Source organism: Schistocerca serialis, chromosome 5 (assembly GCF_023864345.2).
Source record: "Schistocerca serialis cubense isolate TAMUIC-IGC-003099 chromosome 5, iqSchSeri2.2, whole genome shotgun sequence".
NCBI lineage: Eukaryota > Metazoa > Arthropoda > Insecta > Orthoptera > Acrididae > Schistocerca > Schistocerca serialis.
In genome coordinates, this window is record NC_064642.1 from 397,151,320 (window position 1) to 397,172,100 (window position 20,781).

A 20,781-nucleotide genomic window follows, 5' to 3' on the forward strand; every position below is an offset into this window, starting at 1 on the left:
TGGCAGTTTTTTACACATCTCGTTGTTTATGATGTTACCTCCTGAACTATAATAGGCAGGGGTTTCTCAACCGACAGCAATTGTTGCCCGACAGTAAGGATTATCTGTACCAAGTTTGGTTGAAATTGGCCCAGTGTTTCAGGAGGGGATGTGGAACTTATATACATACGTACGTACATACATACATACAAGAGTTGGAACTTAAATAGTGGCAACTATTTATTCACAACCGATACAAAGGAGTTACTTGTTTGTACCTGCTACCATCCTTCAAAGTAGTCACCAGCTATGTGTAGAACCCATTGTCAGCGATGTGGAAGGCGTAGTATACCGTTTGCAGAGCCTGTTCTGTTGATGGTACAAATGGAGCGGTCTACTACCCCTCAGATCTCTGGAACAGTTCTGAAGCAAATGCCACGAAGTGGTTCCTTCATCTTCGGAATCAAGTCACAAGGACTTAAGTCATATTACTGTTTGTTTTTGGAGCATCACCTGCGACCAGCTTTGCAAAAGAAGCAGCGACACTTTCTGTGCAACCCACCCATCATTTTGCATGACAATGCGCTGGCGCATACAGCACCAGCTGTGGCGGCTCTGTTCGGTCGATGGGACTGGGAAGTACTGAACCATTCACCATACTCCCCGGACTTAAGTCCTTGTAACTTTGATATGATTCCAAGAATTGTTCCAGAGATTCGACAGGCAGTAGACCGCTCCATTCACACCATCAACAGAACAGACTCTGCTAATGGTACACTACGCTTTCCACATCACTGGCAATGGGTTCTACACAACACTGGTGACTAATTTGAAGGACAGTAACAGGTACACACATGTAACTCGTTTGTATCGGTTGTGAATAAATAATTGCCACTATTTAAGTTCCAACCTTCGTACACATGTATATACATCTATTTTTGTAATGTGTTTGGTTGTCATCATCATGTTTTTCCCAGGACTGTACTTAATGTGTAGGTTGCCTCAGTATTATGAAAATGTCTTAGGAACATTTTGTTGGGTAGCTGTGATCATTTAGGATGCCATTTGTGGATGTGCACAAGTAAGAATAAATTATGTTGAGCTTAAATGATTCTGTTCAACAAAATGCACAACCTTGACTTTAGAAATAATTTCCAATATAAATGAAAACATAAGCTGGCAATAATGTGAATGTGGCAATGCTTGAGTGAAGCAAACGGCATGAGTACTATGCATATAAAGTTACAGAATGTTAGTTGATGCATTTAACAATTAATTACCATAAATATACAACTCAGAAAACATGGAGTCTAAAGGAATTACTATTTTTCACAGAGTGGCTGCTGTGTTCAAAATGCAGTCAACAAAGGCTTGGTACTGATGAAGGTATAAATGTAATATACTTACTGAAGGTGAGTGAAAATGCAACAATCTTTCAACATAAATAAAGCTGTATAAAAAGGTGACTGGTTGTTGCATTTGTTAAAGTAATTATTCATCTGTTGTTCATATCTGTTGGGTCTCTTATTATTTGATACACTGGTAGGAAAAACTTTTCAATCTCATGCCCAAATGCCAAAAGCAGCAGTCATGACAATTATCCAACTTGGATGATGACTAGTTACTTGGTCAGGTTTGCATTACTTTGGCACACATCATCATAGGCCTGTATCCTTGCAGTTATCATCTTCTGAGCAAATATTAAGTGTATTGTTTCATTTCTCTTTTGTTTTTAATTAGGGAGCAAGAGTCTTCACTCTCAGCTTTAATTTTGGTCCTATGTGTGTCCATCTTGCACCTTACTCGTTCAGAATTTTGTATCTTCTCTCACTTCATTCCATCTTTCTTCAAATGTCAAGATTTTAAACATGGCTGCAGCAGCAACTGTTAAAATTCTTCACAATAAAGGATGGCAGCCAAAAACAGTTGCAGGATAGAATTTTTTTATTCTTCAAATGAATTAATAAGTGCTTCTTCCAATAATTTTGCAGTGTGAAGATCAGACTATGTGAGAATCTTAACTTCCATCAAATGTTCAAATGATACTTTCTCAATTCGTCATACCTTGTTAAAGTGGTGGTGCTGTTTTGTGCCATTCAATAGAGTTGTCACGTTAAGTTTGGCAATGATCATAGCCACACAAGTGTTGGTCCCTTCAATCTGCCCACTGGCACTAAAGAGTCCTGTCATTATTAAAATGTGTTCAATTTCTTCTATTCTGCAGAACACCTTGAATTTCTGAGATACAAAATAAGTCCCTCTAACTAATCACTTACTTGGAGTTCCAAAATTAGTTTTTGTAATCCAATCTTACAAACTCTGTTTTTGCTCATTTTGTAGTTTTCACAAGTTAACTTGGTAAATGCATGAATGATACTTGGGATGTGGTTGTATACTCTGTGAGTAGATGAAAGTGGTCCAGTGATAAATACATAGTGGCTCATTCTCTTAGAATTATGGGTGAAGGAAATTTTCCTTCTTTCCTGATTTCTTATTCATGATTAAAAATTTTACACAGCTGGATATCACTAATTTCACCTATCAGTCTTGTACATAAGAGTCTTACTTTACTCCCCTTTCAGTTCGCTTGGCTGTATAATGTCATTTTAACTGCAGAAGCTTGATGATATCATGTTGTGTAGTCTGTAGAACACCTAAAGTTTCTCTTCTGTCATTGAATTAGAAAAGGAGCCTGTCCACTGAAAAGTTGTCATGAGGTCATTCTTTGGGAATATTTTTGATAAATGGTAAGTCATTGTCCTTCTCTTGAGCCTTCCTCATTTTAGTTATTGGATGGATGGGGCTGATTTTGATGCAAAGCCATTATTGCCCATTCCCAATATAGTTGTACACAAGTAGTTAAAATTGTTAAAATAAAAAATAAAGACTATATATCTAGAAGCCCAAACAATAAAATGTTGCACAAGCATTCAACCAGTATGTCTGATTGTACTGTTGCCATACACATAGATGCAGCTAGATTGATCAAACAATTAATACGGTGAAATAACTACCCAGAAATCATTAAAATTTCCATTCATTCAAGTTGGAAAGGAGTTGTGACACCACATAAAATAATTTTATTGCAATTGTCTGATTATCACCTAAAATTGAGGGTAAATCACTTAGTAGGCCAAAGAATTTCCCTTCACCCTTCCTTTGAGACTGGAATAACGTGCACCATGATCAGACTGACCAGAGCTCATTGTTAGTCACTTCCTACCATCGTTTCCCACATTCATCAGCCATCACCCTCTTTATTACCCAAAGAGCCAAAGAAACTGATACACCTGCCTAGTATCATGTAGGCTCCGAAAGCCCATATTGATGATGTTTTGTTGAATGGTTCACAAACTGACACTTGCTGATGGCTGATGGCCCAGCACTGAAATTTGCAGCAATTTGCAGAAGGACTGCACTTCTGTCATGCTGAAAAATTCTCTTCACTCATCATTAGTTCCATTCTTGCAGGATCTTTTTCATTGTAGTGAACCATGTTGTTTTCCGGACAAGCTGCTTTCACTGCTATGTCAGTTATCTCATTTCCCTCAATCCCATTGTGTCCAAATAACCTGCAGAATACCACTTTATCATTTCTTTCCCTGTCTTTGTAGGTAAAAGATAGTTTCCAGCATCATCTCAATTATCTTAACTGCTCAGCACACTTATTGAATAGCCAGCACAGCACAAATTCCCTCTACCTTCACATCTCACATTTTCCAGTGCCTGCCAGATCACCTACAACTATGTATAGTACACTGAAAAGTGGCTTGCTAAATGAGATTCAATGACACAATCAGTAAAAGCCACTGACCATTTGCAATAACAGATAAAATGCTGTTAAAATATCTTTTCAAAAATAGCAGGTGGAGGGATTTTCTTGTTGTGCTTCATCATGTCAGAGTTTAATCTGAACCTGATAATCATTCACATATGGTATTTGCTCCATCCCTGATTAAGAACAGGAATGTCTGTTACACCAAGTTCCTCTATGTATGTCTTTGCTCATACAGAAAGCACCAAACATTCACTGCATGGATTGTTAGACTCAGTGCTAAAACTTGAGCAGAGACCTCATGTTGAATGCATGTTGTACTATAAAGAGATCATGTCAGATGATAACTGGCAGCTCACCAGCCTCTCTGCAAGGACTACGTATGGGAGTACTTTGGTACGGGTCTATGCTAATTTAATACTTGAATGGTGGACTGCATCCAAGATCTTCAGATAGGAATATCGAGCTGATCTGTACATTATGCAACTATGCATTCAAACAAAGGTTTTATTGAGTGGGGTGGTTTGATTTATGATCATCAAAAATCAGGCCCAAGAATCTCACAGAGGTTTTAAAAATAGACTTCCTTAGTCAAGCTCCAGTTGGACACAGGTTGACAACAATTTGTCTCTCTCCTGGAGACAATCTTCTGGGTCAACTAAATGTCAGTTGTTCATGTTTCATAACAATCTTCATTCTAATAATGGTGGACTTTATCTTTTATTTCATCATCTTTCAGGTTTGCATCTGGGAAACCATTATTTTTTTCTGATATTTTGGGTGATAATCTTACTACAGCCATTATCAAGGTGAATTGGTGACAGAATTTAAACTACGTAACACAATACTAAGAGTATGCACATGTTTCAGATAGAACACTGTTGACAACAGGAGCATGTTGTTGCTGTTGTTGTGGTCTTCAGTCCTGAGACTGGTTTGATGCAGCTCTCCATGCTACTCTATCCTGTGCAAGCTTGTTCATCTCCCAGTACCTACTGCAACCTACATCCTTCTGAATCTGCTTAGTATATTCATCTCTTGGTCTCCCTCTATGATTTTTACCCTCCACACTGCCCTCCAATACTAAATTGGTGATCCCTCGATGTCTCAGAACATGTCCTACCAACTGATCCCTTCATCTAGTCAAGTTGTGCCACAAGCTCCTCTTCTCCCAAATTCTATTCAATACCTCCTCATTAGTTATGTGATCTACCCATCTAATCTTCGGCATTCTTCTGTAGCACCACATTTCGAAAGCTTCTATTCTCTTCTTGTCTAAACTATTTATCGTCCATGTTTCACTTCCATAGATGGCTACACTCCATACAAATACTTTCAGAAACGACTTCCTGACATTTAAATCTATACTTGATGTTAACAAATTTCTCTTCTTCAGAAATGCTTTCCTTGCCACTGCCAGTCTACATTTTATATCCTCTCTACTTCGACCATCATCAGTTATTTTGCTCCCAAAATAGCAAAACTCCTTTACTACTTTGAGTGTCACATTTCCTAATCTAATTCCCTCAGCATCACCCGACTTAATTCGGCTATATTCTATTATCCTCGTTTTGCTTCTGTTGATGTTCATCTTATATCCTCCTTTCAAGACACTGTCCATTCTGTCCAACTGCTCTTCCAACTCCTTTGCTGTCTCTGACAGAATTACAATGTCATCGGCGAACCTCAAAGTTTTTATTTCTTCCCCATGGATTTTAATACCTACTCTGAACTTTTCTTTTGTTTCCTTTATTGCTTGCTCTATATACAGATTGAATAACATCGGGGATAGGCTACAACCCTGTCTCACTCTCTTCCCAACCACTGCTTCCCTTTCATACCCCTCGACTCTTATGCCATCTGCTTTCTGTACAAATTGTAAATAGCCTTTCGATCTCTGTATTTTACCCCTGCCACCTTTAGAATTTGAAAGAGAGTATTCCAATCAACTTTGTCAAAAGCTTTCTCTAAGTCTACAAATGCTAGAAACGTAGGTTTGCCTTTCCATAATCTTTCTTCTAAGATAAGTCGTAGGGTCAGTATTGCCTCACGTGTTCCAACATTTCTACAGAATCCAAACTGATCTTCCCCGAGGTCGGCTTCTATCAGTTTTTCCATTCGCGTTAGTATTTTGCAGCTGTGACTTATTAAACTGATAGTTCAGTAATTTTCACATCTGTCAACACCTGCTTTCTTTGGGATTGGAATTATTATATTCTTCTTGAAGTCGGAGGGAATTTCGCCTGTCTCATACATCTTGCTCACCAGATGGTAGAGTTTTGTCAGGACTGGCTCTCCCAAGGCTGTCAGTAGTTCTAATAGAATGTTGTCTACTCTGGGGGCCTTGTTTTGACTCAGGTCTTTCAGTGCTCTGTCAAACTCTTCACGCAGTATCATATCTCCTATTTCATCTTCATCTACATCCTCTTCCATTTCCATAATATTGTCCTCAAGTACATCGCCCTTGTATAGGCCCTCTATATACTCCTTCCACCTTTCTGCTTTCCGTTCTTTGAATAGTACTGGGTTTCCCTCAAAGCTCTTGATATTCATGCAAGTGGTTCTCCTTTCTGCAAAGGTCTCTTTAATTTTCCTGTAGGCAGTATCTATCTTACCCCTAGTGAGATAAGCCTCTACATCCTGACATTTGTCCTCTAGCCATCCCTGCTTAGCCATTTTGCACTTCCTGTCGATATAATTTTTGAGACGTTTGTATATCTTTTTGCCTGCTTCATTTACTGCATTTTTATATTTTCTCCTTTCATCAATTAAATTCAATATTTCTTCTGTTACCCAAGGGTTTCTACTAGCCCTCGTCTTTTACCTATTTGATCCTCTGCTGCCTTCACTATTTAATCGCTCAAAGCTACCCATTCTTCTTCTACTGTATTTCTCTCCCCCATTCCTGTCAATTGTTCCCTTATGCTCTCCCTGAAACTCTGTACAACCTCTGGTTCTTTCAGTTTATCCAGGTCTCACCTCCTTAGATTCCCACCTTTTTGCAGTTTCTTCAGTTTTTATCTACAGTTCATAACCAATATTGTGGTCAGAGTCCACATCTGCCCCTGGAAATGTCTTAATTTAAAACCTGGTTCCTAAATCTCTGTCTTACCATTATATAATTATCTGATACCTTTTAGTATCTCCAGGGTTCTTCCATGTATACAACCTTCTTTCACGATTCTTAACCCAAGTGTTAGCTATGATTAAGTTCTGCTCTGCGCAAAATTCTACCAGGAGGCTTCCTCTTTCATTTCTTAGCCCCAATCTATATTCACCTACTATGTTTCCTTCTCTCCCTTTTCCTACGCTTGAATTCCAGTCACCCATGACTATGAAATTTTCGTCTCCCTTCACTATCTGAATAATTTCTTTTATTTCGTCTTACATTTCATCAATTTCTTAGTCATCTGCAGAGCTAGTTGGCATATAAACTTGTACTACTGTAGTAGGCGTGGACTTCGTGTCTATCTTGGCCACAATAATGTGTTCACTATGCTGTTTGTAGTAGCTTACCCATACTCCTATTTTTTATTCATCATTAAACCTACTCCTGCATTACCCCTATTTGATTTTGTATTTATAGCCCTGTATTCACCTGACCAAAAGTCTTGTTCCTCCTGCCACCGAACTTCACTAATTCCCACTATATCTAACTTTAACCTAGCCATTTCCCTTTTTAAATTTTCTACCCTACCTGCCTGATTAAGGGATGTGACATTCCACGCTCCGATCCGTAGAACGCCAGTTTTCTTTCTCCTGATAACGATGTCCTCTTGAGTAGTCCCCGCCCAGATATCCGAATGGGGGGCTATTTTACCTCCGGAATATTTTACCCAAGAGGACGCCATCATCATTTAACCATACAGTAAAGCTGCATGCTCTGGGGAAAAATTACGGCTGTAGTTTACCCTTGCTTTCAGCAGTTCGCAGTACCAGAACAGCAAGGCCACTTTGGTTAGTGTTACAAGGCCAGATCAGTCAATCATCCAGACTGTTGCCACTGCAACTACTGAAAAGGCTGCTGCCCCTCTTCAGGAACCACACATTTGTCTGGCCTCTCAACAGATACCCCTCCATTGTGGTTGCACCTACGGTACGGCTATCTGTGTCATTGAGGCATGCAAGCCTCCTCACCAATGGCAAGATCCATGGTTCATGACCGAGCGAGGTAGCGCAGTGGCTAGCACACTGGACTCGCATTCAGGAGGACAACGGTTCAATCCCGCGTCCGGTCATCCTGATTTAGGTTTTCCGTGATTTCCCTAAATCGCTCCTGGCAAATGCCGGGATGGTTGCTTTGAAAGGGCATGGCCGACTTCCTTCCCCGTTCTTCCCTAATCTGATGAGACCAATGACCTCGCTGACTGGTCTCCTCCCCCAAACAAACCAAACCATGGTTCATGGTTTAAGTGAGTAAGAATAAAAGCAAGTGTAGTATCAGTAAATCCATAGTGCTTACAAATTATGTGGTTTATTATTAAAATGGATGGCACTTGCTGAAATGCAACATGAAGAACCAGAATAAATTTCTCTGAGACTGCAGTTGTGAAATGACTGGTTTCTGTAATTTCTTGAGCTGCAAATACTTGTCTTGATTGAGCATAAAGTTTTATCTATGACTAATGCTCTTATCGCCAACAATGTTATCCCTGCTGAACACTCATTTATGCTACAGTATAGTATCAAATAGTTTAAATTCTGCCAGTGATTGACCTGGAAGATGGCTTTAAGGTTATCAGCTGAAACACTTGGAGACGAAATAATATTATCTCAGATGCATGCCTGAAGGATGATGCAATATTCCACCTGCCTGTGGCTGTACAGGTATGAGCAGCCCTTAGAGGCTCGCCTTCACACATTCTTTTTGAATTTTTGTGATTAAAGCCATTCTGGCTTGTTATTTATGTTATACTTGACATGTGAGTACTGTCTCTGTCTGGTATGTTAGTCAGTATTTAATTTACACTTTTTTATATATTAAAAAAATTTTCTTCTATAAATTTGTAATTATGTTATAAACCACTTTGTATCTCTAAAGTCTGATGAAGGCACTCTTAGAAGTGTTGAAACATGGTCAATAAGATTAAAAACTGTGACCAAGGGCTCATTTGTTTCATTTTTGAAGAGAAATTTGTTAGCATCGAGTATAGATTTAAGTATCAGAAAGTCTATTCTGAAAGTATTTGTACGGAGTGTAGCCATGTATGGAAGTGAAACATGAATGATAAATAATTCAAACAAGAAGACAATAGAAGCTTTCAAAATGTGGTGCTACAGAAGAATACTGAAGACTAGATGGGTAGATCAAGTAACTAATGAGGAGGTACTGAATAGACTTGGAGAGAAGAGGAACTTGTGGCATAACTTCACTAGAAGAAGGGATCAGTTGGTAGGATATGTTCTGAGGCATCAAGAGATCATCAATTTACTACTGGAGGGAAGTGCGGAGGATAAAAATCATAGAGGGAGACCAAGGCATGAATACACTAAACAGATTCAGAAGGATGTAGGTTGCAGTAGTTACTCTGATATAAAGAAGCTTGCACAGGATAGAATTGTATGGCGAGCTGCATCAAACCAGTCTCTGGACTGAAGACCATAACAACAACTTGCGTCTGGTGAGAACTGTGCATTGCTTTTAATGTGTTTCTGAAGTAAGACCTTTTTTCTATTTTTTCTTCAGTAAATTCAAGGTTTTGCATACCTTTTCTGGATAGCATCCTGTCATCATCATCACCATCACCATCACCACCACCACTACCATCACCGTCACCATCACCCCCGCCACTACCAACCTATTCACATTCTATGTTGCCATTAATTTTCAATGCAAGTTTTTCTATAATGTTTACATAATAACAAATTTCAGTTGTTATTTTGTTTATTGACCCACAATTTAACATAATGTAATGCAGATCGCTCCCCATTCTGCTTCTGAAAATGACTCTTTCATAAATGACTTTTTAGCTTCACACGCACCAACTTTTGATCAAACAGTAAAGCCATGAAATTTTTCCTGTTATCTAGATCTGTTTCAAAAATTAATGAATGCCATAATGTAATGACTTTAACTACTCAGAGTAGATACAGTATAATGACACAGTTCTTAATGACTTTTGGCTGTATCAGCAGAATCTAATGGTCCCATCTAAATCCTATGTAAATGCTATATACAATTTGTCCCAGCTCCATTAGAACTGTGGTTATGCAAACTAAACGTCATGGATTATGTTCACAAAATCACTGCATTTATTCAAAATAGTCTCCCTATGAATCAAAACACAACTGAAATAATTTTAAAAGTGTTTTGAAACAGTCACTGAAGTCCTTTTTGGAGTTGTATTTAGTACTGTAGTACAACTTTCTTGGGTGTCCACAATTTTGGCTTAGTGTGTTGTTTCATTGCCAACTTCAATTTCAGGAACAACCATAAGTTGGCTGGGACCAAATCCAGCACTTACAGTGGGTGATACAGGAAGATGATCCATTTGCTGGCCAAGATCTCCGGCACAGTCTTTGCTTTGTGACCTGGGGTGTCATCATGGGGAAGCAACCAGGAGCCCCTGTCTCTGTATTTGAATCGAATTTGGTGAAATCTCAGCCATAAATGCTGCAGGATTCTAAAAACTTGATGTAGCCCCGCTCCTCCACTGCCACTTTCTGACAAATGTCATAAATGTACTGTTTACATTCGCAGCCAGGATGCCTGCTGCAGGCATTTTCTACACAGAAGTATTTGAAACTTTAAGGATCGTAATGCCACAACATGCCATGAGATAGCATTGCTTTGGAATTTCATACAAGCAGTCCTTACGGAACTTGGGCACACTGTGTATTTAAAAAATCACTTAGTACAACATTGCTTATTGTGACTTATCGTATAAAACGACACATTTGTTATCACGTTTTTGGAGAAATATATCACATCCAATATTAATTTTTGTTTGTTACACTTTTGAGAATTACTAACAGTAATGTAATGCTTATTTTCAATCTCTTGTTCTTTGTAGTTTCTTGGTTTCAAATCAGTATGTGTACTAAACAGTCAATGCAAGCATCATTTTAAAGATGTCACAAAAAAGAGAGCAAAGAACTTAACATTGAATAAAAGTCACTTGTAATATGGCAGTTAGAAAATGGGGGACAAATTTCAGTGCCATGAAGGAATTGGGTGTCTAACACTACGCGATTTCTACTATTTGGGAGGACGGAGAGAAAATAGTGTCTCTTTTCAAACACAATTCTTTAAAAATCAAGGAGGCAAGATCATCTGAGCACAAAGATATAGAAGCTTTACTTACATGGTGTAAGCAGTAAAAATCTAACAATGTGCCAATCAATGGATCCATTCTTCAAGCAACAGCCAATCAATTTGCACATCTATTAGAACCAAACTTTAAGTGTTCTTCAACTTGGATACAATGTTTCTTAGCTCAGAATGATATTATTGCCAGGAAAATTTATGGTGAAGCTGCTGGTGTATGTGATGGCATGACAGACAGGTAGCTATCTAAGAAGTGACATGTTTTGTGTGAAGATTAAAAGCCAGATGATATATTCAGTGCAGATGAAACTTGATTGTTATACAGCATGATACAAGATAAGATACTGATGTTTAAAGGCACACAGTGTTTGGGTGGGAAAGTGTCTAAGACAAGATCACAGTTATGGTTGCTGAAAATACAACAGGATCATGTAAAGAAAAGCTTTTGGTGATCAGGAAATCGAGAAAATCTAGATGTTTTAAAAATATTCACTCCCTATTTGTACTTAATGAAAGCAATGCAAAATCTTGGATGATCTTTTTGAAAAGTAGTTGCATAACTGGGATTCTCCGGTGAAGTCAAAGAAATGAAAAATTATTCTCCTAGTCAATCACTGCCCTGCTCATCCAGTACTCAACAATATGCAGAGCACAAAGCTTGTATTTTTACCTCCAGACATCACTTCAGTTCAACAACGTATGGATCAGGGAGTTATAAAATCTCTGAAAATGTGGTACAAGAAACTTCAAGTGATGAACATGTTACAAAAATCAAAGGAGGTAAAGAAACAGTTTTCAACACTCCTGATGCAATTTCAATGATATCAGAAGCATGGGAAAATGTCACTCAAAAGACAACTGCCAGTTCTTTTAAACAAACAAGTTTCTGAGACCTTTCTGCACCATCCCATGCTGAGAATGACATGTTTTCAGCAACAGCTGACGGTGCTGATGATGAAGATGAGGTTGAAATTCCTCTGATGGAATCCATATCTGTAACTTGTAAAATAGAGGACTTCACCCAGATAGACAACAGTCTTATCATGTAGGCCTCGCTGAGTGGAGAAGACACTGTAGCTGACATCCAGAGCCAACATGTGTTTGATGAACATGAAAATGGACAAGAAGAACAGTTTGTTGTGCCATCACTTAATGAAGTTCTCATTGCAGTGAAAACTTTATAAAAATTTCCTGTTTTCAAAGAAGAGTTTAATACAAATGACAATAACAAGGCATTAAAATAAATGCATTATCAAATGCAAAATGTGCACGCACATCTTAAATAGAAAAAGTTGACAACAATAGCTGATTACCTTAAGTAGGGCAGTGTAATGTAGTATGCGTTACTGTGGTGAATTTTAAAGTTAAAGCAACTGCCTTAAAAAAAAAATGCTTTCTTTGCCATGATTGTAGAAAACTAGATAATTAAATTTCAACAGTGTTATTTTTTCAAAATACTAACGTGAATTCTTTACAGACAAATGGAAAAACTGCCAGAAGCCGACTTCGGGGTAGATCAGTGTGGATTCCGTAGAAATATTGGAACATGTGAGGCAATACTGACATTACGACTTAGAAGAAAGATTAAGGAAAGGCAAACCTACATTTCTAGCATTTGTAGACTTAGAGAAAGCTTTTGACAGTGTTGACTGGAATACTCTCTTTCAAATTCTAAAGGTGGCAGGGGTAAAATATAGGGAGCGAAAGGCTATTTACAATTTGTACAGAAACCAGATGGCAGTTATAAGAGTCGGGGGACACGAAAGGGAAGCAGTTGTTGGGAAGGGAGTAAGACAGGGTTGTAGCCTCTCCCTGATGTTATTCAATATGTATATTGAGCGAGCAGTAAAGGAAACAAAAGAAAAGTTCGCAGTAGGTATTAAAATCCAAGGAGAAGAAATAAAAACTTTGAGGTTCGCTGACGACATTGTAATTCTGTCAGAGACAGCAAAGGACCTGGAAGAGCTATTGAACGGAATGGACAGTGTCTTGAAAGGAGGATATAAGATGAACATCAACAAAAGCAAAACAAGGATAATGGAATGTAGTCGAATTAAGTCGGGTGATGCTGAGGGAATTAGATTAGGAAATGAGACACCTAAAGTAGTAAAGGAGTTTTGCTATTTATGGAGCAAAATAACTGATGATGGTCAAAGTAGCGAGGATATAAAATGTAGACTGGCAATGGCAAGGAAAGCGTTTCTGAAAAAGAGAAATTTGTTAACATCGAGTATAGATTTAAGTGTCAAAAAGGCGTTTCTGAAAGCATTTGTATTGAGTGTAGCCATGTATGGAAGTGAGACATGGACGATAAAGTTTGGAGAAGAAGAGAATAGAAGCTTTCGAAATGTGGTGCTACAGAAGAATGCTGAAGATTAGATGGGTAGATCACATAAATAATGAGAAGGTATTGAATAGAATTGGGGAGAAGAGGAGTTTGTGGCACAACTTGACAAGAAGAAGGGACCGGTTGGTAGGACATGTTCTGAGGCATCAAGGGATCACAAATTTAGCATTGAAGGGCAGCGTTGAGGGTAAAAATCGTAGAAGGAGACCAAGAGATGAATACACTAAGCAGATCAGAAGGATGTAGGTTGCAGTAAGTACTGGGAGATGAAGAAGTTTGCACAGTATAGAGTAGCATGGAGAGCTGCCTCAAACCAGTCTCAGGACTGAAGACCACAACAACAACAAATTTTTCAAAGCACAGATGTGGGCATTACTAATTTTTTTGTGGTTGTGTGTGTTGCATATTTTCAGTAGTAGAAACTGTAGGCATTTTTGTACTTTACGTGTAGACTACTGTCTCTTCATTTTGGTACTGCTAATTAACTTTTGTAATACAGTAACTGTAACTAAGTTGTGTCATTCATGAGTATTATACCACACAGCAACAACATTAAGTTTAAACATGCTCAACATATTATCTCATTCATTATCCAAGACTGTGTTCAACATTAATGAACAATTTACACTGTTGCTACTACTTTATTCACTTATTAAAGGTTTTTACATTTTGATGGCATCTTATTGCTGTGCATACTGCATACACATAAGAAAACTTCCTCTTCAGTCCCTCTCTACAAATGTTGTATTGTGAATACTACTGTTTGAAGTTTTAATGCTATGGCAGCCTAAAGTTAACAGACACCAAATTTTTATCAGAGAACAAAGCAAAAATCTGGTCTGTGTGACTATCGGGTATAACAACCGCAAACCATCAGCCCCTTTGATGTTGTTGTAACCAGTTTTGTCTGTATTTACTTTTCTGGTTTTGCCTAACAATGGCAGTTCAAGACATTTTATCATCCTCCTTAAGTCAACAATATAGGACACTTTTGATATTGTTCTAAAATAGTGCAGCTGGATGTAACACTTCGAAATTAATGTGTAGCTAAACTTGTGATTCCAACTCAATGTGCCACATTCAGACTAGTTTTTATCTCATAGGTTTCCATTTTGCTACTTATTTCATCTTTTGTCACAACATATAAAATTCCATCTCCCTGTATTGTTACTTCACTGCTATAGTTGGAGTGACTAGCATAGTGCAACCTGGAGCGGGAACACACCATGTCGTAGACACCGATCTTCAGATGAACACAATACAGGATAATGACTTTATAGTATGTATAGCGGGTTCGAATGACATAGCTAAAAATGAAGCCGATGCCTGCATCAAAACGCTACAGAACTTTCTAGAAGTGAATAAATCAAGGAACACAATAGTAGCCACTGTGCCTCATAGACACGACCTAATTTACAGATCGTGTGTTAATAAAGAAATTAGGAAAACTAACATCAAACTTAAGAAATTGTGTGCAGAATACACAAAGTGCGATGTACTGGACGTAGGTAAACTACATCAAAACCTGCACACCAAACACGGAATGCATTTTAATTACACCGGAAAAAGTGTTATGTGTGATCACATCAGTGAAATAATTAAAGAAAGACTATTACAAAATAGATCTGTCTATCAGCTTCCTGAAAGACTTACAGGCAAAAATGAGAAAAGCAAATACGACAAGAACGAATAAAGCAGGAAAGAGGAGACATTAGAAGATTCACAAAGGACTGCAGCAGCTACACCTGTAAGTGTTAATTTAAGATCAAGGCGGAATATACCCAAGAAGGAGGATTTTTTCTATCCCCCCTCTGAGAAAAGAAAAAACTTAGCATCACCAAACAAGTTAAAGATAGCATCATCAAACAAGTTAAAGATACACCATAAAACTTGCACAGGATTCCATCAGCAAATTGTAGTAAATAAGGTAAAGTCTGAACCTCCTCACCAATGAATAAAAAAATTAAACAAAAAAATTCTTGATCTAAAAGTATACATCCGTAATGTACAAGGGCTCAAAACCAAACTTAATGAATTAGAAATTTTGTTATCAAGTGCAAGTGAACTGTCAGATACACAGGTATTATGTATTAATAAACATTTCATGAGGTCTTTTGAAATAGAAAGTGTTGTGATACCAAATTTTAAACTCGTAGGTCACTTCTCAAGAACATCTTACAAAGGTGGAGGTAGTCGCATACTTGTAAAAGACAACATTACTGCTACACCTCTTGATATTTGTAACTCGTATAGTATTGAAAAAGATATAGAACTGTCAGGTGTAGAGCTTACAGATCTAAATGTTTATATAATAGCACTTTACAGGTCACCCTCTGGTAACATAGGAACTTTCTACAAAAATCTAGCACCAGTAATAGAAAATCTAAGTAAAAGAAAATCATATAGTGTTCTAATATGTGGTGAGTATAATATAGATTTTCTCTCAGAAAACTCTAGCCATCTAAGCATTAAAAATTTTATGAACAGCTACAACTTAGACCTAATGGTCAACACTCCAACCACGATAACAAATCACAGTACCACTTGTCTGGATCAAGTAGCAAGAAATATAAATTGTACTGTATCCTCCATCAAACTAGGATTTTCAGACCACAATGCATTATTTATGCAGGTGTGGTTGCAAAATAACAGTCACGAACACAATAAAATCACTGTACAGAGGAGAAACTTCAATAAAACCCACTTGCATATTTTCCTCTTTGATATACAAAATGAAAACTGGCAAAATATATATGAGGCTCAAACAGTAGACAGCAAATATGAAGCATTCTTGGATATTTTCTGTTATTATTTTAATTGCCACTTTCCCTTACAAACAAAATGTATCAGCAAAGATAGAAAACTCTCCAGCTGGATCACCCCAGGAATCATTAGATCATCACAAAGAAAAAGAGAACTTTTTTACATTAGCAAATCCAAACTAGGCAGTAGTGAAGCATTTAAGTCATACTTTACTCTATATAAAAAGATATTAAGGAACGTAGTAAATGCAGCCAAAAAGCTACAGATTGATAACTACCTCAAATTGACATCAAATAAGAGCAAAAGCATGTTGCAACTTATTAATATGAATACTAATAGAGGAAAACAACTACAAAGTGATATTACCTTAAAAATAAATGGAAAATTAGTCTCCAGTGGGAAAGAAACAGCAGAGAAATTCAATAACTACTTTACAGAAACAGTAGAAAACCTGGCTAACCATCTTAAAAATAGCTGTCCCTTACAACTAGAACCAAACTTATGCTCTGAGACTCTATTTTTAAGGCCTACATCTGAAATTGAAATAGAAAAGACACTTCATAGCAACATTAAAAAAAATCATCTGCTGGACAAGATCAAAGTCCATGCTTCCTCCTTCATAATTGCAGTAACTTTATCAGTAAACCCCTAGCCCACATAATAAACTTCTCATTCCTGAATGGTGCACTTCCTGGTATGCTCAAAATTGCAAAAATTATACCTGTCCACAAAAAAGGAAGCAAAGAGGATCCCAGTAATTATCGACACATTGCACTGCTTTCAACTTTTAGTAAAGTATTTGAATATATAATGGCCACCAGAATCATGTCCTTACTAGACAAAGAAAATATCCTGTCCCCTGCTCAGTTCGGCTTCCAAAGTAAGAAAGCTACAACTGATGCAATACAAGAATTTCTAGATCATGCACTGGAGCTTGTGCACAAAAAACTCCCAGTCATAGGTATCTTCCTAGATCTAACAAAGGCCTTTGACATGGTTAATCATAGTATACTTTTGCAAAAGATGCATTCCTATGGAATAAGAGGAAATGCCTATGACTGGTTTAAAAGCTATCCGGAAGACCGACAGCAGTATGTCGAATTAAATGAAACTAAGCTCTCAGGTACAGCTAGCACTGTACATTCCTCCATACATACCATAAAGCAAGGCGTTCCCCAAGGCTCCGTCCCGGGCCCCTTGCTGTTCTTACTTTACATAAATGACCTTCCTCACAGCCTACCAGACACAAAAACCCTTTTGTTTGCTGATGACACCACTGTACTAATATCTGCACCCAAACAAATTCTCCAATCTAATATAGATAGGACCACAGATCAAATAAGTCGATGGCTTCAAAGTAACAGGCTGCTTCTTAATGCAAAAAAGACAATTGGAATAACCTTCCACACTGCCCAAAACAGAAATCCATTACAACCAACTATATCACTGGAAAAAAATAATGTTAAACTTGAAAATGAAATAAAATTTTTGGGGGTCACTATTACTGATACGCTCACATGGAAAAGACACATTGATGTTACCAGCACAAAACTTAGTAAAGTGTGCTTCATGATTAGATCAATAAGGAATGTCACTAACACAAGTACCCTAACCACAATGTACCATGCACTCTTTCACTCTGTACTTAACTACAGAATCATCTTCTGGGGCCAAAATTCTGAATCAATTAAGATATTCAAACTGCAAAAGAAGTTAGTCAGAACAATTATGTTCAATAAACAAAGAGACACTTGTAAACCATTATTTAAGAAACTAAATATTTTGCCGCTCCCATGCCAATGCATACTAGAATTATTATTCTTTACCAAAAAAAAGCCACTGTACTGATTTGATCTACGGGACAAATAAATACTAAATAAATAAATAAATAAATAAAAGTCACGAACGATGGCGGTCGAGTTTAGGCTTGTCCTGCACACCTACGTCAGGTATTCCCTGACTGCCAATGAGTACTCAATATTGCTCTGAGAATTCTGCAGTGAATCCTGTAGCTAACGTGTGCATTAAATATGATCATTGCAAGTTGTTTATTGAATTTTGATTCCAGTTGTTCGACTTGTCATCACTGATTATGGTGGTAAGTGATAAACTCTGCATACATAAATGAGAGACATAATTTGCAGGATGTACGCTTTCCACAAGCAGAAAGTGTGCGCAGGCACGTACCACAGTTGTCACTTGCAATCATCAACAATGCAATATCCTTCCATGCCTTGACACGCACGAACTGCCATCGTTCGTGGATTGACCTATAATTGTTAATATAATGTGAACTTTTGACTTTAAATGAATTCTCATCTTAGTTCCAAAATCCATACAATCATATATAACTATATCGTTGCACACAAAACAGCCGTGAAGGAAGTTTTATGATAACATCACAAATATATGGCCAAAAGCTACATTGCCACTAGTTCAGTTAATTGTAATTCAGCCCTCAAGATGTGTAGGTAAAATAATACTGAATTTAATACAAACTATTTATCATTAACAGGTTACTCAATTTGTTCATCAGATGAAATAAAAGAAAAAGAAAATCAGAACAATTCAACTTTCATCTTTTCCATGAACATACAAAAACGTTATTTTGAACCAGAAATAATGTTGGGACACAAACAAAACAAGTAGAGATACACACTTCAATTGATTAATTTCTGTATCTTCACCTGTTTGTCTCTATAAGTGTTAGCGGGAGGACGTATGATGAGTTCTGCCATTTTAGTATTGTTCAAAGATGTATATTCTAACCATACATTACACAAGTGTTATAAAAGTTATTATGGAGATGAAGTTTATATCTGTATAAATAACCCCATCTGTTCATCATTTCGCCCGCGCGTAGAATCCTGTACCATGAAGATTGAAGCAGACAAGTGGAATTTGCATGAGCAGAGGTGGGGGCATCCAGTAACAGCATCGTCATAACCAATTCTATGCACAATGGCGATAACGAGAAGTACGTAAATTTAAATGATGAATGTTGATCTTAAATGTATTGAGTATTGAAGGTCTGTCGATATTAGTGCCAGTTAAAGTTCACTAAGGATATGTGTACCTTCCTATTTCTTTGAATTATTCTTTCCAATTTTTTTTTTTATTATTCAAGCAGCAATTATTAATCACTTTCTATTATATATTATATTTTATGCCCCCCCCCCCCCCCCCCTATTCTGACACTATTCACAGGAAATAGTTTAAATCCTCCATATGAATCCCACATTATCAGAAATAGTTAGATTTTGTAGTACTCTGTACAAGAATTATGGAGGGGACAGTTCACATCTGTTCCATATCTACAACAATGTAACTTTAGCAAGATTTAAGTAGACCATTCTTCAGTGTCATCAACAATTCAGTGGGGCAACATTTATATTATCCATCTATTTCTTTTTTGTAATGTATAAGATCTCTTTATGGCCAGTGGATAAACAACAGCTCATTAAAATGTTTATCACTGTCAAATTCACAACACTTTTTTAAGAGTGAGGATTAAACCAGTTATTTCTAATTATAAAATGTAAGCTTCCCTGGCAAGTCTTTACAGTACTGATAATTTTACTTGTATGGGCAATAGGCTGTGGTCTAAGGCATGTTTCTGTGGTAATGTTGCACCTTGTTATGCTGGAGAGATCCTCAAAGGCTCTAAAGACTTCATTAGTGCTTTTCGAAATCAAACAAGCTCAGCAAGCGGAACTATTTCCATGTAACAGTGCAATGGTCTGGTAGCAATGTCATTAGATCTCAGATAAATTGTGGCCTTAGTGCTAAAAAAAGCGAACAGCACCAACTTTTCTGCGGTACAAGCTCCTTAACATACAACAGTGTAACTGGTCAGATGACATCACTCTCCAGCTGTTGTGCAGTTACTTACAAGTGGTTTAGATTGTTGAGTTTGACTGATTTTGAAAGGCAACTAAAAAAGTTTTTACAATCTCTGAGGATATCTCCAGCATTAACAGAAGAAATAATCGGCACAAAAAGGCCTACTGCCCATACAACTAAAATCAGTAAAAACTGCCTAAGATTGCAAAAAAATAAATTAGAAGTAAACAGTTTTCCTAACAGCTATACATAATTGGAGAGTATCTGAAGCCTAATTTTATTTACAATAGATGAAGTTTTACGTCTCTATAAGATTAGGGTGTATTCACACACACACACACACACACACACACACAGACAGACATACAATGTGAACAATCACTTTCACTTGTTTTCCATCAGCTTGCTCTATAGATGTTGAAGTGAAGTGAAAAATATTAATAAATAAAGGAACATATAGCAGAATGACTCACCTCAGGTGCCATGTAGCGTTTCGTGCCAACACGGTTGTTAAGGGGTATATCCACAGTATCTGTGGCCACATCATGTCTAACAGCGAGACCTAAGTCTCCTATAGCACAAGTTCCATTGGATTTTACTAGGATATTTTTAGTTTTGAGATCACGATGTGCTATAGCAGGTTTCCCTAAAATGGCAAAAATCCTTCTAATTTACATTTGTTCATGTATATGCTTAACAATGCAATAAGCCTCTAAAAAATTATTAATTTGTTTATTTAATTACAAAACATACACCCTGATGAATGACGGGAAAGTCAGCAATATTTAATAACTGTAATGGAAGTTA

At 37.3% G+C, this 20,781-nt stretch overlaps 1 protein-coding gene across 4 annotated transcripts in view; it reads right to left on the bottom strand.

The window, feature by feature from the left end:
- The window catches only part of LOC126482336 (TGF-beta receptor type-1), a 190,189-nt gene that overhangs the window by 9,177 nt on the left and 160,231 nt on the right, over positions 1-20,781 (bottom strand). For all 4 annotated transcript variants that reach the window (XM_050106405.1, XM_050106404.1, XM_050106407.1 and 1 more), the window contains exon 7: positions 20,448-20,620. In XM_050106405.1, coding sequence (XP_049962362.1) covers positions 20,448-20,620 — 173 coding nt within the window. The remainder of the gene's footprint in view (positions 1-20,447; positions 20,621-20,781) is intronic.